At 41.8% G+C, this 21,206-nt stretch overlaps 2 protein-coding genes across 2 annotated transcripts; one reads left to right on the top strand and one right to left on the bottom strand.

Annotated features, from left to right (window-relative positions):
• Positions 1-3,619: 3,619 nt before the first annotated feature.
• LOC310956564 (heart- and neural crest derivatives-expressed protein 1-like) lies at positions 3,620-5,299 on the top strand (the record flags this gene model as incomplete). The annotated part of the gene is made up of 2 exons (XM_083926838.1): positions 3,620-4,108; positions 5,204-5,299. 2 exons carry the CDS (start codon positions 3,620-3,622, stop codon positions 5,297-5,299), a joined length of 585 nt encoding a protein of 194 aa, XP_083782964.1.
• A 5,030-nt stretch (positions 5,300-10,329) lies between these two features.
• On the bottom strand, positions 10,330-18,703 carry sap30l (sap30-like). The gene is made up of 4 exons (XM_083927343.1): positions 18,218-18,703; positions 15,159-15,281; positions 14,277-14,375; positions 10,330-10,876 (listed from the first exon to the last, which is right to left on the bottom strand). The coding sequence occupies exons 1-4, from the start codon at positions 18,401-18,403 to the stop codon at positions 10,748-10,750; spliced, it is 537 nt and encodes a 178-aa protein (XP_083783469.1). The 5' UTR covers positions 18,404-18,703; the 3' UTR covers positions 10,330-10,747.
• Between the last annotated feature and the right edge of the window lie 2,503 nt (positions 18,704-21,206).

Raw genomic sequence — 21,206 nt, 5'->3', positions numbered from 1 at the left:
GAGGTTTGCTTTCCCATCAGGCACTGAGCGTCTGAGACTCCTAGACCGCCATGGCATGACCCACTTTGCCCACATTTCCCAGAATGAGGAGGAGCCGCCATGTCTAATTGTACCCACTGGGTTTAATTAGGTTTGCGTGTCAACGTCGATGCACGCCAGAGGTGGATATATATACTGTAAGAGCCCCCTGTATGATAAACACTTTGGACCGAGCATGCTCCGCAGCGTTTTCCATGCTGAGCGTGCTCGGCTTTGAATCAGAGGGGAATATTTGTTTGGAAATGTAGAGTTGAGGGTAAGCACTCTGAAGAGGAGGGAAGCCGTGTCTATTGAAAAATCTACATGATGACACAAACAATTATGAGGAGAATTCATAACATGGCCAAGATGGCTCCCTATGACCTATTTTGGATGTTTCCCCTTGCAGCGCAGCAAGAGGGGGGAGAGAGAGAGAGAGAGAAAGAGAGAGAGATCACTGGAGTCTATTGGGGTTGAAAGCAAAATATGAAGAGACTATTACTGCTGCCCAGGTCTTTCAGCACCTCTGGCGATAGCAAGTAAAGAGAAAAAAGGGAAGAAGTTCAAAAAGAGGAAAGGTTCTGGTTAAAGGTGCGGTGCAAAGTGAGGCGTTGAGGGGCAGAATGGAGAGAGAAGTGGAATAAGAAGTGGAGGAGAAAGTGATACAGAGAGAGAGAAGGAGAGAAAGAGTAAGAGGGGGATGGGAGTATGACCAGTATTGTATTTCATCTCTGTGTAGTGGACGTCTTAATCAACAGTGTCAGGTTTTCTTTCAGGAGGCTGCATGGTGTTCTTCACGCTGACAGCGGAGGTAACATGTGAGTGGCAAACAGGACGGAGAGGAGGATGTGCCTTCATTCTGCTCACATAAGCAGCAGCAGCTTGCATTAAATAATAATGTTGTTCCTGCCTCACAAAGTAAAACTAAAGTTGCGTTAGATTATAATTTTGCACATCGGATTTATGCATATTTAAATACTCCTATAGGTTTAAGCTGTGGGGGTCACAAAGGTTTCAGGTTCCAGGCCTGTTACAATCACATCAGTGCGGATAATTACAGGAATATTAGAGTGGCACCAAAGGATACAGACACGTACTATCAAGTTTAATCAAACATAAAAGGTATTAAAGCACCACAGGGACACTGTAGGTACCGTTATGGATATGTGGAAATACTGTACGTAGTCCAGACCTTTAAATATCATCTGGTATTTATTATTCAGCATTTTTATTTTTATTTATTTCAATTTTCAATAAATCTGTACTAAAAATGTGTTACCATATCCAATGCACGTGTAGCCTACATCAGGGGGTCTTTTTTTAACTCCTGGTTCATGTGGGTCATCTTTACGGATCTGTTTCTTTTCCGTCTCAATCATTTCGGTTGTGTTGCTGTTTTGTGTCTGTTCTCCTGTGAAAACCATAGAAATATAGGCTGTTTATTAAAGGTTATTAGAGTGCAGTTCCAAAATACAACACTTCTGCTTTCAAGGTGTTGTAAAAGGCATAAGTATCTCATTCATGGCTTCCCCCTTCAGAGTGTTAAATTAATGATGCATTAAAGTGAAAGCAGCATTTGAGTGTTGGAGCTGCTGCAGGTGGTGTAACCCCTTTTGGGTAATTTAAACTACAGCAACGCATTTTATGAGTCAATCATATGTTTTGACTGTTAGAGTCTGACCTTACATATGTCCCTCTGATTTATGGTTGCAAAGAAAAAAGTGTACATTTGAACAAAATAGAAATACTTCCACTGTCTCCAAACTGTAAATGCAATTTGAAAGCATGTATTTCGTATTTATGATAGTTTATTCACATCAGTATAAGGTCTTATTATAATACAGTAGGAGATTAAAACAATTAAATCGTTAAAAAGTGGTGAGTGTGACCGATTTAATTGGTTCAAACGTATGGGGATATTGCATTATATCACTTCACCAAGGTTCATGATCGGAATATTATAGATTGTTTTTTATTATACATTAATATAAAAGAACATAAAATAACCAAATCCTATTAAATGTTTGAAAATGCAACACTATATGTGCATGTAGGAATATTATCCGGACATTTCCGTGCGGCCTTCAGTACATCCGTGTAAAATCAGGGACATAACTTCGTGACTGATGATTATTTATTGTAACACGGGTGGACGGTGAAATATGCGGCCGTGTTGTAAACAGTGTGCAGGCCAGGAGAGCTTTTATGGAATACATGTAACCCTGCTGGACGGTGACACCTCCTGATTTATGGCTGTATTTAGATAAGACGCGGCCGTAAATGGTTTCTAAATAGCGTCAAGGTCATGTAATGTAATGGGATAATGTTTTTAGGCGATGGAGACAAGATGATGTGTTTAGTGTGTAAGGAGCTGGGGGGAATTAATATGGAGATGAAGCCTCGGTTCCTTATAGTGCTGAGGTATGATGACAACAGGCCGGCGGACTGTGTCTGCCCAAAAAGTACCAAATAATTCATCAAAGTGTTCATTTACACTTCCCAGAACGCTGACACATACCTTATGTTATTACTGGAAAGGGATAGGGCTGATAATAGTGTCGAAATCCAGCCATTTACCGCACAAAAACGCCATTACGCATTTCAGTATATTTTTTTGAAAATTCCTAATTCCTATTTCTTCAGCGTTGCTATTTCGTTAAGCAACGCTGAAGTGGGACAGATATTTATTTAGAAAGAGTGTTATGATTTTAATTGAAGCATAGTTTAGATCAGATAAAGCAGAGGTAAGCTGTACCTGTTTATTTCGTTGGATGTTATATGTTCAACTTCAAAATCAAACGGAATTCCAGATCTTTAATTCCTGCCGTGTTCATATGTTTCAGTGTCCTGCACGACCGACCGTGACTCAACAAATGAAATAACATGGAGATAAACTTTTTCCACCACTAATGTACCAAAATTACACCTCATAAACCTCCTTTAGCCAAACAGGGAGTGCGTAAATGTTGTGCGTAAAACCTCTCCAAACGCTCGAACTGAAGAAAACCCTCCGTTGAGACAGTTGAGACCACTTTTCTCTCTCTCATATATTCACGTCTGTAGCCAGCAACTTACTCCAACGAGCAGATATTTGCTCCTCGTGTGTTAGTGCCGTGAGATTGTGGCATGGCGCATGTTATTGCAAACGTCTCCAGACTCTCCTCCCATCCTGGGCGCTTTCCTCTATTGGCTGCCTCCTTTCCACGCTGACATCCAAATCATATAAACCTGGGGGCCTCACACCTTCACCGGGGTCAAATTTCTTGGGCAAATCAGAGCAGCCTCTTCGGGAAAACGATCGCAAGAAAGAAACACAAGAGGAGCCCAGCACATCGCATCAGATTTGGTCTTTGGAATTACAACCCTTTTTTTTACGGCATCGGTTGAAGTCGCTTTCAGAATGACGACGATGTAAAAAAGTTGTTGGCTACGCTTGACTTGACTTGACTTGTTAATGCATTCGAGGGGAATACATATTTAAGCATTGAATGAGTTCTGTTGGCAGTCCATCCCCGAGCAGAGACCGTATTGGGGCAGTACCGGAGAGAGGCATAGGGCGACGGAAAACACGGCAGTGACCACATTCGTTTCCCCGCTCAACATGAATCTCATCGGGGGCTACCAGCATCACCACCACCTGATGCACGAGCCCTTCCCGTTCGTCCAGCGGTGTCACCAGGATGCGCCGTACTTCCAGAGCTGGGTGGTGAACCACGGCGAGGTGCCCCCGGACTTCCAGATCCAGGCGCCCTACCCGGCCGCGGAGCACGGAGCGCACGGAGCGCCCGGAGCTGCGCACGACGGCAGGCTGGAGGGGCTCCAAGCGGGGATGGGGAAGAGGAGAACGTCCGGGCCGAAGAAGGAGCGCAGGCGGACGGAGAGCATCAACACAGCTTTCGCCGAGCTCAGGGAGTGTATCCCCAACGTCCCGGCGGACACAAAACTGTCAAAAATTAAAACTTTACGCCTGGCGACCAGTTACATCGCCTACCTGATGGACGTCCTGGCCAAAGACACCGGGGAGACGGAGGGCTTTAAGGCCGAAATTAAGAAATTTGAAAACCGGGATCTGAAAAGGAAAAGGGAGCCGGTAAGTTATGATTAAAGTTTAATGTTAAAATAGCTTCAACACCATACAGTTCAGTTACAAGTTAGTAGGCCTAGCTACATCTTAGTAATTATAAAAATAGCTGGTGGGTTAAAAAATGGAGGTTTTAACGATATTCTCTGATTTTTTTAAACTCCAAGTTGCTGCAGTCAAACCTAAATATTAATAAACATGATTTTAAAATCGACTTTTTTTACTTTTTCATTATCTGAATTATAACCAGTATTCCCAAAGGGAATATTACCGTAAATTATAGCCTATCATAAGCCAATATATCCCATATACTGTGTAAAGTGCAGCCTATTATATTAAATGTTATTGTCTGTTATGAGCCAAGGCTACAGTGGGCCTACCCATAATAGAGCTCAAATATTTGCTGTGGTATCCTAAAAAAACAACTCCAATTTAAATCAAATTAAGCAGCAAAGGTTTGGACCTTTATATCTCCATACACACTGAAATCAATCCCATTTTGGCTGTAATGTGGCACTTAAACGTGACTGCTACATGACTGCAGCTGCCGATCACCGGGATAATAACTAGTCCTGGTATTTAATCATAAATAATAAATTATATTTTTACACTTCAAAGTAGCATTTCCTCACAGCGTGCATCACCGACGCGTCTGCAGGTTATTGTATACAGTCAATAATAAAAAGTCCCATAATTTAATAGCAGTAGGGTTGTTTATTTTAAAACACGCACGCATGTTTAATAGCCTTTATGATATATACTCTGTTAAATCATTATGGTTAATTTGGTTTGATCAAGGTTTCCCCTGATGAAAGCCTGTGATGTCATGGCCCTGATTGCGTCACCGAAGCCCCCAAATGCTGGTCTAGGTTACACGGTGAAGAAAACCAGCGCGTCTCATATTTACGCGGAGCTTTGTGTAATCGCACTCAGAGGAGCGTAAACTCATTCTATGAATATGTCGAGCAGATTTATAGCAGGAAATGCAGCCTTCCCTGATTTTTCCCCAGTCTCACTAAACTGAACCGAGCGACCTGAGGGTTATAATGTCCCCGCATTTAAACGTCTCCTGCTGATAATGTGGTGTGTGTTTTGGTGTCACAGACTGACGGCCTGCAGGAGTCATTAGGAGCCGAGAAGAGGGTGAAAGGCCGGACCGGGTGGCCGCAGCAGGTCTGGGCTCTGGAGCTCAACCAGTGACCCTCCCTCCTCCTCCTCCTCCTCCTCCTCCTCACAGACTCTGGATTCAAATCAGATAAAAACCACTGACTGACTGAACCCAAACACACCGCTGTGCACGTGCAATGATGCGCAAAAGTAAAGAGAGAGAGGACAACCCGAGCGTCGGAGGAGAACGCCACGGTGGAGATGGACACTTTGTTGACCTTCTTCTCTCCCGGTGCGGTTTCTAACTCGACGCCCTGAGTCTGACTGTTGGTGTTTGATATTTGTGGTATTTCTCCTTTTTTTTTTTTTTTGATGTTTCCACCCCTCCAGTAGACTGTGGACCAGATGTTGCCACAGTGTGAAAAAAACCCACCAACACCAACAACAAAACAAACAAACATCTGTCTCCCCTAAAAATGTGTTTTTACCCTGCGTCGATGGTCGTGTTCTCCACGTGTGATGGCGCTGGAGCAGAAAATAAACACACTGTAACAAATGTCATGTGGAGTAAATGTAGAGTGTGTTGTGGTACGGGAGGAGCGCCATTGTAGGTGCGCAAAACAGTTGTTTTTCTTCTTCTTTTTTATTTTAAATGGGATTTTTTTTTGTTTGCGTAATTTATAACGAATCGCAGTGACACGAGCTGCACAGCAGATTATTTAAATATAGAGTTTCAGTGCCAGTTACCAGAAGATGACATCTATATATTTTTTGTCAAATCAGAAAGCAATGATGACACTCAGATATCTTATAATACTTTGACTTTAATTATAATGTTAAGAAACTGTTCTGGCATACTTTAAAACCAGTTTTTGCCACGTGTCTCCAGCGTATTGTGTTCCACTTGGGATTGAAATTAGCACGAGGGAAGACGGTGGTGATGTATTTTATGTTATTTTATTTCATAGCTCAGTCTGGCCTTGAAATTTCGATGTTTCAACTGTAAAAAGTTAAAGAAAAAGAAGAAATCATTTTTAAAAAGATCATTTGAAAAACATTAATGAATTTAAAAACAACCTATACGACGTAATACAACGCAAAGTCTTTATTTGTAATGTGATGTCATGTAATAAAAATAAAATAAAACATAATGTAGAAATAACGTCTGTCCCCGGTGGGAGGCCGAACCAGAGGAAAACACACTTTTGAGGGGAAACGTTTTGTTGTTTTTTTTGGTCCCTGTTTCGTCCCACTGAAATTTGGCACACTCCAATATTAAAACATATATTAATGCAGGTTTTCCGGTCAATTATGAACCGCACAAAAAAAAGAGAGGGAGTTAAGACTGCAAAGTTTAGCGGCTGTTGTTGATGTGTCTTGTAAAAAATGACTGAATTCACTGAATCTACCTCAAAATTTACGTCACTGTCGGTCCCGAGAAGACCGAGACACCGAATGTTCCGTTAACGCGCAGCTTTCACTCCGACGTGGTACACATTCAAATTAAAAAAGCATTAAAAAAAAGTTGATTTCTGTGCGAAATGTTGATGGGAATGTACATTGGATGTGAAGTTATATATAGTTCCGTAAATAAATGAATTATTTTAAGTCACCCCAGCTGCAGTGAAGGTGTTTTTTATTTTTATTTAACGGGAATTAACGTCTTTTCATACATCCTCCATAATCCGGCCATGTCTTTATTTTCTTGCTTTCTGTTTTTACTGTTTTTGAGTCAAACGTAAGGAACGATTTTTATCAGAGGAACAAAATAAAACCACCTGAAAAAAAAAGTGCTGAAATGAATCAAAGAAGAGTCTTATTATAGGAGTTCATTCTATGTTTTTTCTTTTGAACTAAATCCCACAATACTGCCATTTTCTCCACCATTAATACACTTTTTAATATATATATAATTCTGAGATTACACATTTACATTTCTAACTTTCTTCAAACAAGTGTAAGTGACATTTAAGACCCCCCCCCTTCTCAAATTTAATATTTGTAATATATGTCAAAAACATCTTCAATAAAATATCCCCACGTGCAGATTAGTGTGTGCATAATCTTACTCTATGAATGGATCTATATCCTCTATATGTAATTGGCTTAAAAATCACCCATGGGCCTTCAGTGCTCTGCTCCTTCTCCTCCACACTTACTCAGCTGGGTTTTTAACCAGTTAGTGATGAAGTAGTAATTATTCGTGGAAAAAAGAATAATTGGGCTCCAAAAATAGACTTCCCCACTATGAAGAAGTGACATCTCCCTCTTAAAAAATGTTTAAACCACTGCTGCTGTTTTCCTCTTCGAGTTTCCAGGTGTTTACCTCTCTGTCCTGCTGCCCTGCAATCCCTGCGAGGCCCTACAGCGACACCTAGGGGCCGATGGCTGTGCTTGGAACAACACAGCATGAGAATAGTCACAGTCCTTTCATGGCATCTGTGTGTTCATACAGTGTAAAACAACCCCGACATGTGTGAGAGGTGAGCCGAATGAACAGAGACGCGGCCGTTGCTTCTGTCTGTACAATACATTTATTGTTATTAAGAGCGATAAGCAGCCATATTTAAATAGGTTTTTCTAATACAACAATTAGGTTAATGTGGCATATGTTAATAAAGGTGGATGTTATCTACATGACACTAACAAATCTACAAGCAAAACTGAAATAAACAAATAGATAACAGACACTAATAATAAAAAAAAAGAAAAGAAAGAGAACCCTGTTGAACGTGGACAACTCAAGTGTGGACATACTTAAAATAGGACGTGTGACAGAGGATGCGGGAACCCCAAACTGTGACTGAGGATGCGGGAACCCCAAACTGTGACAGAGGATGAGGGAACCCCAAACTGTGACAGAGGATGCGGGAACCCCAAACTGTGACAGAGGATGCGGGATCCCCAAACTGTGACGGAGGATGCGGGAACCCCAAACTGTGACAGAGGATGCGGGAACCCCAAACTGTGACAGAGGATGAAGGAACCCCAAACTGTGTCAGAGGATGCGGGAACCCCAAACTGTGACAGAAGATGCGGGAACCCCAAACTGTGACAGAGAATGCGGGAACCCCAAACTGTGACAGAGGATGCGGGAACCCCAAACTGTGACAGAGGATGCGGGAACCCCAAACTGTGACAGAGAATGCGGGAACCCCAAACTGTGACAGAGGATGCGGGAACCCCACACTGTGACAGAAGATGCGGGAACCCCAAACTGTGACAGAGAATGCGGGAACCCCAAACTGTGACAGAGGATGCGGGAACCCCAAACTGTGTCAGAGGATGCGGGAACCCCAAACTGTGACAGAGGATGAGGGGCACCCCAAACTGTGACAGAGGATGCGGGCACCCCAAACTGTGACAGAGGATGCAGGAACCCCAAACTGTGACAGAGGATGAGGGAACCCCAAACTGTGACAGAGGATGCGGGAACCCCAAACTGTGTCAGAGGATGCGGGCACCCCAAACTGTGTCAGAGGATGCGGGAATCCAAAACTCTGACAGAGGATGAAGGAACCCCAAACTGTGTCAGAGGATGAGGGGAACCCCAAACTGTGACAGAGGATGAAGAAACCCCAAACTGCGTACGATCTAATGAACGTCGTTTCCCGCGATGAAAAAAAACAACATAAATTGGAGTAGAGGAGTTCTGAGGAAATCAAAAGTTGTCCATTGCCTGGAGGTTTCGAGAGTTTGTATAAATGTGTAGGTTTACAGCAGTGTTGGACTCAATGAATCAAATGTTTCGTGTTAACAGGCGTCACTTGTTGCTCCTTTCCCATCATGCCCTTGGGGCTTCATACGGCTGAAACATAAGACCAAATCAAACGGAGCAATGACATTCTTCAATTCTGTGCTCTCATACATTTCACAAACCAAACAATTAATCCATGACTTGAATGTTACTTAATAATTAAGAAAATAACCGCCACAATGCAGAATCGCTGCTCTGCAATGTTTGCATACACATTTAAAATAATTTAAGAAGTCAAGATGGTCATAAACTCGTAAGAAAAACAAAAACACTAGCTATGGTGTGATGCCACTTTTGGTGCCAAATAAGATTTGTGTTTACTTATCCTATGTGAATTTACAAGAGATTTCAACAGGGCATAAAAATGTATAAACATGTTTTTTAAGGCCAACTTCCACTGCCATGTGTTTTTCTTTTTTCTGTGGCAGATACGGAAGGAAGACATCCATATACATGTTTCTAATTTGATTAATTATTCAAAAAAAGTAAAAAAAAAAAAAAATCCTTCTCTGCTGTATAGTCATTTGGCCAACTTGTCATTATAGCTTCTTCAAATACATCCAGGGAAGTATCAAATCCAGACTGGAGACGTCCAATATAAACACTGCTCTTAAATATTAAAAAAGGACGCTAATAATTACTCTGACACCCCTATCTCTCACTCACACACACACACACACACACACACACACACTCAGTCAATTTCCACTACAGGTGGAAAAAACGACAGAGAAAATCCAAATCATATACGCACACAGACACAACTTTATACAACTTAAGGCTGAACTATAGAGAAAAGTCGTAACAAAAGGGGAGAAAAAAAATGAATCACCTGCGATGCACGGACAAAATTAACCCGAATGTGTGTTTACCATACATAAAACCACGAGCAAAGAAGAAGAAGAACTGTGGGTCATATAGCCAAATCATCATTCACCATCATCGGTCCTCAAATGCATCGCATCCGGTTGGAAAAAGGGCGACTTAAAGATGCAATGTCAGCACTGAGATCAGCTTGTTTTCCATTTGTTTGAGACATTATTGAGACTGGGTTTCATGTAAATTTGGTGCCATTCAAACTGACCCTGTGCCCTGATATACTGGATGTAGCTTCAGCAAAAGGCAGTGCCCCCTTTCCAACCAATCATTCATTCACAATTAAAGACAAAACAAAAAAAAGACAAAAATCCCACTCAGTCATTCAATTCCAACAAGCTTTCCTGTTTGGCACGAGCAAACCTCTTGATGAACAGTCAACGCGCGGGAAAAAAAACCCCAAAACAAAACAAAAAAACACCGCAAATTACTGCAACATGTTTCGTTTTTTTACTCTTAAGGCAGATATATTGTACATTTCATTCCACCGACTTACTTAGGATCGGGCGCTGTTCTTTGTACATATTGACAGTTCACATTACAGCATGACAACGTAGAACCCTGCGGAGTGAGTCCTGGACCTCGACAGTCTTAGAGACGTGGCTTTTAGAGAGGAAGGGGAACCAACTGTTGTGACATCATGCACAAACAGTATTCATGTGAGGAGGGCGAAATGAGCAAAAGATAGACTCCTCACACCCTGAAATCTCCTCCATTTCAGTTAAATGTCCTCTGAGGACAACAAGAGTTTTTGTTCTGGTCTTACAGAGGAGTGGGACGGGGGGGTCAGGGTTGTACGAGGACCTGGTTTCGGTTGTTGTTGCTGTTAGTGGCGTCCAGGTTTCATGGAGAGCTGTGGTTTGTTGTTGATGTTGTTGTGGCTAATGCTGCTGTGGTCGTGGTCAAGTTTAGTCCAGTGGTTTGCCACCATCCCCTTTCTGGTCCAAGCGGCTCTTGCTGCTCTTCACCATGTAAATAAAGTAGGTCAGCGTCTCCTTCTCGTTCACCGGGATATTCCTGAAATGACGACTCACCGTCTGCAAAGGAGGGAAAAGACGATGAAGACGAAGGATTACAGTACAAAACTCCCATGCTCATCTAGAAAGCATCTGTTTTTTTAGGAATTGTCTGCTGTTGAGGGCTGGGCACTATATAATAAAAGTAAGGATACTAGTACCCTTAAAGTGATACCGACTTCATTTCATACATTTCTTCCTCTACTTCATTTGATACCAATTATGTGAATGGAAGTATTGGGTTGCGTGCCAGCGCTCATCACCATTATTTTATAAGAAATGACAGCAACAAAAAAACTGCGTTATTGTCAAAATATGAATATAAACATTAAAAACTTGTGATTCAAAAACATTAATATGAATAAAAACAACAAAAAATCAGGAAAACTATAAAACCCAAACAATAATATAATTGAATTGAATAAAAACTTGGGTGGAGTCAGGAGGGGCCCCCTTAGGGAGGTCAGGCCCTAGCGTCATTGCAAACTTTGTGCATGCTTCTGCAGTTTAGTGTGTCAGGCCTCAGGGGGCCCCTACTGGCCGGGGGCCATATGGAGTTGCCTCCCTTGATTTCTTTCTGAATGTTTTTAACACAAACATTTTGAGAGAGTTCAAATGAGTTCGACTTCAGTTTTGTGGCCGGATGGTGTTCCACTTGGAAATAAGCACAAGGGAAACCATTTTTGCATAAATGGTGATGTGTTTCATGTTATTTTACTTCATAGCTCAGTCTGGCCTTGAAGTTTCAATGTTTCAACTGTACGACGTAATAAAAAGCAAAGTCTTTATTTGTAATGGGATTAATAAGAACAAAAATCTAATAAAAAATTATGTAGAAATTTCTACCACTTTAAGGAGGCCAACCCAGAAGAAACACATTTTGAGGGGAAACGGTTTTTCTTTTGTCACTGTTTCATCCCACTGAATTTGGCACACTATAATATTAAAACATATATTAACCCAGCACGAGATTCCTCAGAGCCCGGACCTCGCAATCCAACCTGGCGACGCCAAGCAACAACAGTAGTTAACGCTGCAGAAATACACCGTTTATTCTCACCTCTGTCTTATTTGTGTGTCATTAAATAGATGAACACACAGTTCTGTCCAGATCCTTGTTATACGCTGTTACTGCTAACAATGGCTATCCCGTTGAGTATAATGGTGGTCAACTCGTTAACTGTAATGTGGTCAACTCGCGTGTGACGTCACTCCCAGGATTTTTTTTAACACGTTAACCCATGTGATGCTCAAACCTTTGAAGACGCAAATACACATAACGCATATTTTCCAGTGGGAGACATTTAATCAAGTAACTTAAAGTCCCAGTCTGCAACATTTGTTTGATCAAATTCACTGAAGCCGACACTGCAACAACATAAATCGCCCGGTCTTAGAACAAAAACGCGCCTTCACGTGCATGTAGAGCACTTTTGTTTTGCAAAAAATCCACAGCACCCGTGTCATCCTGTCCATTCATCACAGTTGACAAGTCGTGCTCACGCCACAGACCCCCGCTTGCGCATTTTACAATATCACAGACACACGCCTCAAGCTGGGCATATGCTAAATGACGTTAGCAGTGGCTATCAGTGAGTTAGTCAGTCTAACTCCTTGTAGTATGTACTCCACGCCGTTTATTGATGAGAGAAGACATGGCGCATTCACAGGAATCTGGTGCGGGCGCATTGACGAGCACTTGATTGGAGAGCACGGCGCAGAGGGGGCTATGTGATAGTGGGGGTGTGGCGTGAAAGTCGACTCAATCTGCCAGACTTGCCGACTGCAGCTTTAACTGAAGCCTAACTACTGATTCTTTGGATTCAAAAGGCTCTGCTCTGCAGCCACTGGTCCTCCTGAACAAGGCTGAACATGGGAACAGCTGTAACTGGTTGTGGGCTGTTGACTGGTGCTTTATTAATGATGTGGGAGGCTCATTAATAGGCCTGAACCTGACTAAAAGCCTGGGGAAACATTCAACTTACAGCCCAGTTTCAATCATTCCCACTGTTAGCACGACGGTCCGGTTACCCCCCCCCCCCCCTCCCCCCGACTGCAGGCCAGGAGCACTACATACAGGAGGCATTTGTAAGGATGAGGGCCGTGCCAGCTGCATGAAGTCCACCTGTCGATTTGGCAAATTAGTCTAACAATCTCTCTATGACCAATTACTGTAGAATAGAACCTGCAACACTGCGTATATCACAGTAAATGAGTAATATGGAGCCGAAGGAGGAGAAGAAAGAGGCCGGGAATGTTTAATGAGGGCAGCTCAATGGCCTTCAATGTTAAACAATATGAACTATGAGCGTGCTTATTCCAAAGAGTCCTTAAAAAAAATAGAAAAGGAATTAAAGAAAAAGTAACCCTAAAAATGTAGTGTCTGTAAACTATAAATATGTTTTAAGTAGATAAAATGATGCAGGGCAGAGAGGCAGAAATAATATCCAATTTCTAAAAACATGAATTAATATGTACGCTAGTCTTCAGCATCGTGACAATTGATGATTTGTTTTATTTAAAAATGACTCTTGAATCAAATAGCCAATAAAGTTTGTCTCCCTTTGTTCATCTGCTCTGTTCTCTCTGCCAGTCTCTTGTTGCTCACATTTTCTAAAGTCAGATGCTTTTAACATCAATAAATAAAAGTGAATGAAGCGGTACGCGAGTTTCAGCGCATGAGGGTTGTGTTGGACCAATCAGTGAGGTTCAACAAATTCAGTCCTGATTGTTCCTGGGCTTTTTTTCAATCGACTTAACTTGTCATTTCTTTAACAAAACAGAGCAGCGCGGTTCAGAATGACATCAAAGTCACAGTAAATGCAACCTGGCTGTTCAGATTGCGGTCGCATTCAAAAAAATATGACATGTATCCGATTCAGTACCACATTTAAAAGTGGGCTAATACGGATTTGAAAATGTCAGATTAAATGCGCCTTGTGTTGTTCACACTGTCAAAAGCAAAGGGATATGAGTCACATGAGCGAAAAAGTCAGATTCAGGTCGCTTGTAACTGCAGTATGAACAAAGCTTTAGGGGATTAGGAACTACACGGTATGAAGTTAAGGTCCCTAATATTGTCCCTGCGGTGGAAATGGGCTGATACCACAGTTCATATAGCTTGTAAAGAGTAAAGGTGCTTAAACCAGTCTTTCCAAGCCGCTGGAAGCCTTTAGCTTCGCATCTTAATAGTTACTATGGATGCGACCGAAAGGTTAGAGGAGATTCTGAAAGCTGATGGTCGCCCTTGGGACACCTCAGCCCAGATCATAGAACCCCCCCTTTTCATTTTGGTGTCCATGGCAATCAATCAATCGATCCTGACATGGTTTCATGGTCAATGCTGGACAGAAGTGAAGGAGAAAACAACATCACCATGCCCAGTCCATCAACATTCAGTCAGTCTTTAGTATGCTTTTACCTCCGCCAGCTGGGCCTTGTTGAGTCCAGGCCTTGTCTGCAGCTTGTAGTGTCGCTTGTAGCGTCTCAACGTGTTCACTTGCAGCTGGAAAAGGTCGACCTGAAAAACACAACAGAGACAGGGATGCAGTCAGTCAGCGAATTATGGTGGATGATAACTTTTCATGCCGCCTCCATCTTGGAGACGTTTCAATGATTTACGTAAGACTCCCAGGGGCTTCTGCCTCTTTTCCTGCTTTTAAAAGGAGATGCAACTTTAATTATCTTCATGTAGAAAATGGGTCATTGCAGCAACAAACACTGGAAAGCACACATGCACAACTGAGTACAGGATGACTATAAAATTCTTAAAAAGAGTAATGGTGGTTAAGTAAGCCTATTCTTTAATGATTCCACCGTGACTTGGGTATTTTTTCTGTTTCCTACACCCTGTCGGTGTGTATTCTTTTGGCCCTCTGAAAAGCATTTGGAAGTGTTTCTTTGTTGTGCTTCATCTGTGATGTGTGTTGAACACTGTTACTAACAGAGATGTGCTGATTAACTCTGGCGCCATCCAAATCCGCACGTACTCCACAGTAAATAATCCACCCGCCACCCACCCAAATTAATTATTTGCTCCACAGACCCGCATAGACATTTCACTCCCCCTCTACCAGTCCCTGAATAAGTAGGCTCCCACAAGGGGACTGGTAAGCCTGCTTTGTGGAGCACTACGTGTGATAGTGCCACAGAAGGAAGCTAAACACTGTTAATCGGTTCATGTGCATGTTCACCGTTCATCTCCACAGCAGAGGCCCACTCTGTGGAGCGCTCCATGCAAAGTATGCAGAAATAAACACTAAGCTTCTTCATCACTAGTGAGTAACATTTCAGTCCACATTACCTCGGGCACCTCCACATCATGATCTGGGGACTCTCCTCCATCGTCACTGGTCTTCCTCTTCCTCTTGTTGCGGACGCTTTGGATGAAGTTCTTATGGAAGTCGCAGATGTAGAGATGTCTCACCTATAAAAGATATTAATGAGCATTAAAAGGCGCAGTCTACCGTGTACAAAACCTTTGTTTAGTCTTGCAGTCGCACAACATCAATGTAGGACGGATCATAGCAATACTCACTGAAAGACTTCAGTACAGATACCGAAACCTGACTTCGAGGAATACAATAACTGTGCATTCATTTAGTTTAATAAAACCAAAGTTCCATTGAAATGTAAACTTAAAATCAAACGCAGCAGTGTTTAATGGTGTCTTAACACACTCCGTTGTACAAGAGCTTTGCCAAAATTAACTAGTTTAAAACTGACAAAGCAGTGACTTAAAGAGGAAGTTAACATTTGGATGTTTTTGCTAACTTCTACTGCAACACTTTTGGTCATAAAATAGTATAGAGATTCGATGCCCAGCCCTAACTACAGTTAGTCTGTAAGGTGTGTAAAGTGAATCTTCCCTTGATGTGGATGTACTGATGCAATATTAATTCTGTCTTTCTGGAAACTCATGTGAATAGTAAATTAACTTGTACTTATATCCATCCTAGTCATTTGATCGCTCAAGTAACTTTTACACTACTTTCCATTCACCCATTCAGACACACTGATGGCACCGCCTTCCAGAGCAATATGAGCTTCGACGTGCAGGCTGGAGGAGCCGGGGATTGAACCGCCGATCTTCCAGACCGCCCGCTCTACCTCCTGAGCCACAGCCTCTCCATATGCATTGATTCCTCTGGGCCAAAACATGTGACTGTCACATGAGTCCTAGTATGGCTGCAAAAAAATTTCTTTAGTGTGTGAAGAACACAACCGTAAGACAAAGCCTCATTCCTCTGGCTGTACCATTTGAACAACAAAAGTCTTAGAGCGGATAAATGAGCCCGGATACAATGAAGTAAGGCAGCAACAACACATTCGTTAAGACATCCCTGCATTCGTGGGCGACACTGTTGTGTGTTAGGGGGCCCCGGGGCACCATTGAGCTGGAGGCCCCTACCGACCCCCTGGTCCTTCCAACTCTTTGTGCATTGTGTATGCATCCTGCTGCCTTAAGTACTCATCAGGAACAGGGCACATAACAGCTTACACATGGCAGGAGCATTACCCAGCCCCCAGGTTTGCCTTAGGGTGTGTTAGAAGACAAATTTACTTAAGAAAATACAAGATGTAAATACAAACTGAAATAAATAATATTAAATAAGTTTATGATAAATTTTGTCACAGGTACTCAAACTTAGTGGTACTGTTATTGTATATTTTGTGTTGTTCTTGTTTGGGCTTTAAATGCTGTGACGTGTTGTGACTTCCATTTAATCAAGCTCAAATAAAGGAATACCATGCAGGAGCCACCCTGAAATATCAGTGTGTATCGAAGAGCTAAAACAACTAGTAACCTTTATCATATAAGTTGACTGACAGAACATTTTGATAATCAATAAATCGATGAATAACATTACAAGCCCAAACATATACCGGATGAAGCTTCTTAAAAGTGATGCTTATTATAAATGTGGATCTGTTTTGGATTTAAGCTGTTACCGAAACAAAAAAGACATTTGAAGATGCCACTCTGGGCACTCGGACACTTATTTTTCTGTCATCTAACCTTCTGACAAAATGAATAAATGTGACAACCATACGTTCAGTGTTGCATATTGCCAAACAACTTCTATGACAGTTTAAATGACCACACGGTAAACTCAGGACTTTGAGGGCCCTGAGGGTCTGGGACCTTGGGGCAATAGCCTGATGGTTGGTGATCCAGTCTAAGTTTCTCTTATTCTGTTCTGCCAAAAAATATAAACCAAACTAATATGAAATTGTTAGTAGTTTTTTTGCCACTTTGAGGCTCTTTAACTGGGCTCGGGTTTAAGCAGCAACACAAACTGGTTTCCCTGTTGACAACAGCCATTTTATAAAGAGCAGCGGAGACAAAATGTTGCAATGATCTGTGAGCTAATGTGTACAGGATCCTGCTGTTCTGCATCCAAAAAGAATAACAAGATCATATAAAGTTCACTTACAATCTTGTCAAAGCTTAAGCTTCTTCTGTGATTTACTGGATGAAGCTTTTTAAATGTGATGCTTATTATCAGTATAGATCTGTTTGGGTTTTGAACTATTAGCCAAACAAATAAAAGATATTTTCACTTTGGAACCTGGGGAACCCTTTTTTTCTGACATACGTTTAGTGGTGCATATTGCCAAACAACTTCAACAGATAAAATGTCCGCACGTGAACCTAAGGACCTTGAGGATCTGGGACGGGGCCGAACTGGGACAATCTTTCAGCCTGAGAAATATAGCCCCATCCAGACTACTTCTTAAGCAGAGTGGCTTTATATTTTTAAAGACTTAATTTCATGCATTCTGATGAATATTAGTTCATGTGAATCACAACCTAGAAACAGGAACATATTAAAGAAGGAGGACGACACAAAGACTACTTTTTTTTTTTACCAATAATTATTAAATAATAAGTAACTTACTAAGCTTATCTTTAATACTCAACGTTTTGGTTATAGAGGCATTGGTGCACTCTAGAAACACATGCAACATGCCTCTTTAACCACTTAGCAGGCAACCAGGACGAGATCAAGAGAGAAGGAGGGTATACACTAAAATAAAAAGAAATACTCTGGGGCCTTGGGGAAGTAGCCTGGTGGTTGGTGATCCAGTCTAGGTTATGTATGTGTCTGGGCCTAAATAACATAAGTTTCTCTTATTATGTCCTGGCAAAGCACACAAACCAAAACAGTAAGTAGTTTGTGCCACTTTAACTGGGTTGAGGAGAAAGCAGCAGCACAGCCGACTTCCCTGTTTACAACAGCCATTTTAAACAGAGCAAGGACGTGTCGGAGAAAACTTCATGTGTGCAGGATCCTGCTCTCCTGTCCGATTTGAGTGTCAAAAACAGAACAACAACACGATCGCGTAAAGTTCACTTACACTCTTGTCAATGTCGAGCTTGAGCTTCTTCTGTGATATGCTCTTCTGGATCCTCTTGCTGAAGGAGGCGTTTCCAGCTGACCGGCCGCAGCGCTCCCCGTCCTCGATCAGACAGCAGCTCTGGCCGTAAAACGGAGGAGCCGGCGGTCCGTCGTGGCTGTCTTCTTCCGTGCTGAATCCATTCATTTTGTCACGGCGTTAAGGGTCTTTTATGATGCAGCTCAAGTAATTAAAAAAACAATAAAAAGGCTAGTCTGGCTGTAAAGTATCTTGTTTTCGCGGTGCCCTTTTGTGAAAGACACTCCGGTAACGTTAGCTCAAGCTAGCTCGGCTAAGTGGCTAGTTCGCGAGCTTAGAGCCCCCTTGTTGTTGTTGTTTCCCCCCGGTTACTTTTCCCTGAGACTCACATATGACAACAAGCTCATGCGAGCTAATAAGGCGACCGAAACAAATGCAAAAACTCTAAAGAAAACAACGCATTTATCAGACTGCAGCTTCACAATCGCGGCACTCTTTCAGAACAGCTCGTACAATGGACATGCTCCGTCTTCCGTGGCGGAAATTCCTAATCCCGGGCTGCGATTGGCCGACATTTGGATGAAGGCGGGGCTTAACGTGCAAACGCTGCTACTCCATTGGCTGCAAGACACGTCTGTCTTTTTGCGGCTCTTCCTGTTAACGCGGTGTTATGTTTTCTACTATGAATAGGCTTTTAAAGGGGACTTTTAAAAACTACACAGCAGCCTTTAGAAAGTTACGGTTTTAATCTGTTTTCACACTGAATGACTTGTCAGGAATGTTAACTTTATAAGGCGATCTAAATGCACTTGTATAAAGATAAAATACTTATTCACAGAGTCGGAAACTGCACTGTGAGGTCAGCTCTTTGGCCGAGCTGCAGAGACGTCGTTGCCTCTAATCATTAACCACAGACTCGTACGTGACCTTAGTGGATTTGTTTGTACTGTTGCCGCCTGACAACGATCAACAGGACCCAACATGAGTGAGCACAAATCTGTAAACATCGTGAGGATGTGACTCCACCTTCAACCGCAGGGGGGAGACAAAGGTCCACAAATGAGTTTAAATCAGGAGAAGGCTGCCAATACATTCCTTCACATAGATCACTGTATAATGTAAAGCAGAGGTCTTCAACAGGGGGCCCTGGACCCTTGGAGTTACCGCAGGGGGTCCGCCAAATAGTTTTATATTCTTTACACCTTTTTTCTTTATCAAAAATATGTCTGAAAATATAAATTAATGAATGCAAATTAATATAGATAGATAGATAGATATCTTTATTTATCCCCAAGGGGAAATTAGGTCATCATAGGAGCGTTACAAAACAATCAGAAGTACAAAAAAATAGAATACAATATAAAATACTAAATATGAACTACAATAAGAGGACAGTATCGCAGATAAACATTATATACAATATACTATGTGGATTTTAATGTGCAAGAGAGAGAAAGGTGCATTTCAGTGATAGGTCACTTTGAATAGTGTGAGTTTACGCCCTGAGCGTTGCTCAGTGTTGCGGTGCAGAGTTGTACAGTCTGATGGCAGCAGGTAGGAATGATTTCCTGTTCTGTTAAGCTAAATTTGTGAAAAAATAAATTAATACTTTTTCCCAAACGTTGATGTTTGGCTTACTGGCTAAAAGGCAAGGTAGCCAATATACAATATGTATTGTAATATCGCAGTATTGTATGCAACATAAAAAGCTGTGTGGATAGGCTTTAGGCCGCCCTATCTTTTAGGCCCAGTTTAATATGCAACTTTATTATATACAATATTTGTAGTAGTAGGGGTCTCTGCTTCATTTCGCTTTCAGCTAAGGGGTCCTTTGAACATTGAAGGTCGCTGGTGTAAAGTGTCAATCAAACATTATGGGTGTTTTGTATTTCAGCATATTTGGTTACATTGTAACTACTATAGCTATGATTTAAAGGATTATTTTAGTGTTTTAAATTTTCACTGCCACTGAGATGGATGGATTTTGTATCTGTATATGACAGACATATTTTATTTTTTTCTTAAAACATGGTAAAAATCTAAGCAGTAAAAGCTGATATATCCTGACCTTCGGTCTCTAGTATGACCTGTCAAGCTTCAAAAACACTGGATTCCCATAATGCACTTCAAAAAGAGTCTTTCTCACCTTACCTGCCTGGTAAATGCCCTCATCTTGCAAACTTCCTTTGCCAAGTTTAAAAAGCATGTCATCTATCACTTCTCTGGATAATGATGATATCAGGGTTAATGTCAGCTCCCTTAAGAACAAGGAGACAACTGTTCACATGCGGAGATACACAGGCTTTATATGTCATTTGATATGTTAAGCCACATTAAGCTTTTTCTTTATTGCTGTTGTTTTTTATCATGTGTTTGATGGAAATAAAATCTTTGACATTAGTTTACATGATCACACATTTAAATATAATTGCCCTGTAACAAGAACGTAACTTTTGCGATGCTTATAAAGTTCAGTTTTTCTTCAGGCACAGAAGTTAAAACATCCTGACCGCCCCCTGGTGGCTAGCTGCAGTGTAGGTCATAAACCCTGCCCCCTTCCTGTCCGCGTATGGGACATGGGTCAAACTAAGGAAATCCAAGTATACATCATTCCGCAACTTTTTGGCTTCATGCACCACTGAGCAACATTCATGGCAATAAATTGATTCCCGCCTCCAACGCAGTATCTAATTCTCTGTATACATTCATGGGATATTTTAGTTTCACTCTTGTACAGTGGGAGGAAGTGGAGACGTGTTGTCCAACTTTATATACAGTCTAATGGTCCAGCCTCATTATTGAATGTGTCTGGATGAGAGCAAATCTGTGCAGCCAGGTTTCAGAATCTAGTGAAAAGCATGAAACCAGAGGAGTGGAGGCTGTTATAGCTGACTGCACTGGCCACATTATGAGTTGTTAGAGTTAATTTGGGGAAGCAGCCAGTCCGTAAATCCAGAGAGCGAGTGAAAGC

Source organism: Echiichthys vipera, assembly GCF_963691815.1.
Source record: "Echiichthys vipera genome assembly, chromosome: 14".
Classification (NCBI taxonomy): domain Eukaryota; kingdom Metazoa; phylum Chordata; class Actinopteri; order Perciformes; family Trachinidae; genus Echiichthys; species Echiichthys vipera.
This window is presented reverse-complemented; position numbering and strand designations above follow the sequence as displayed.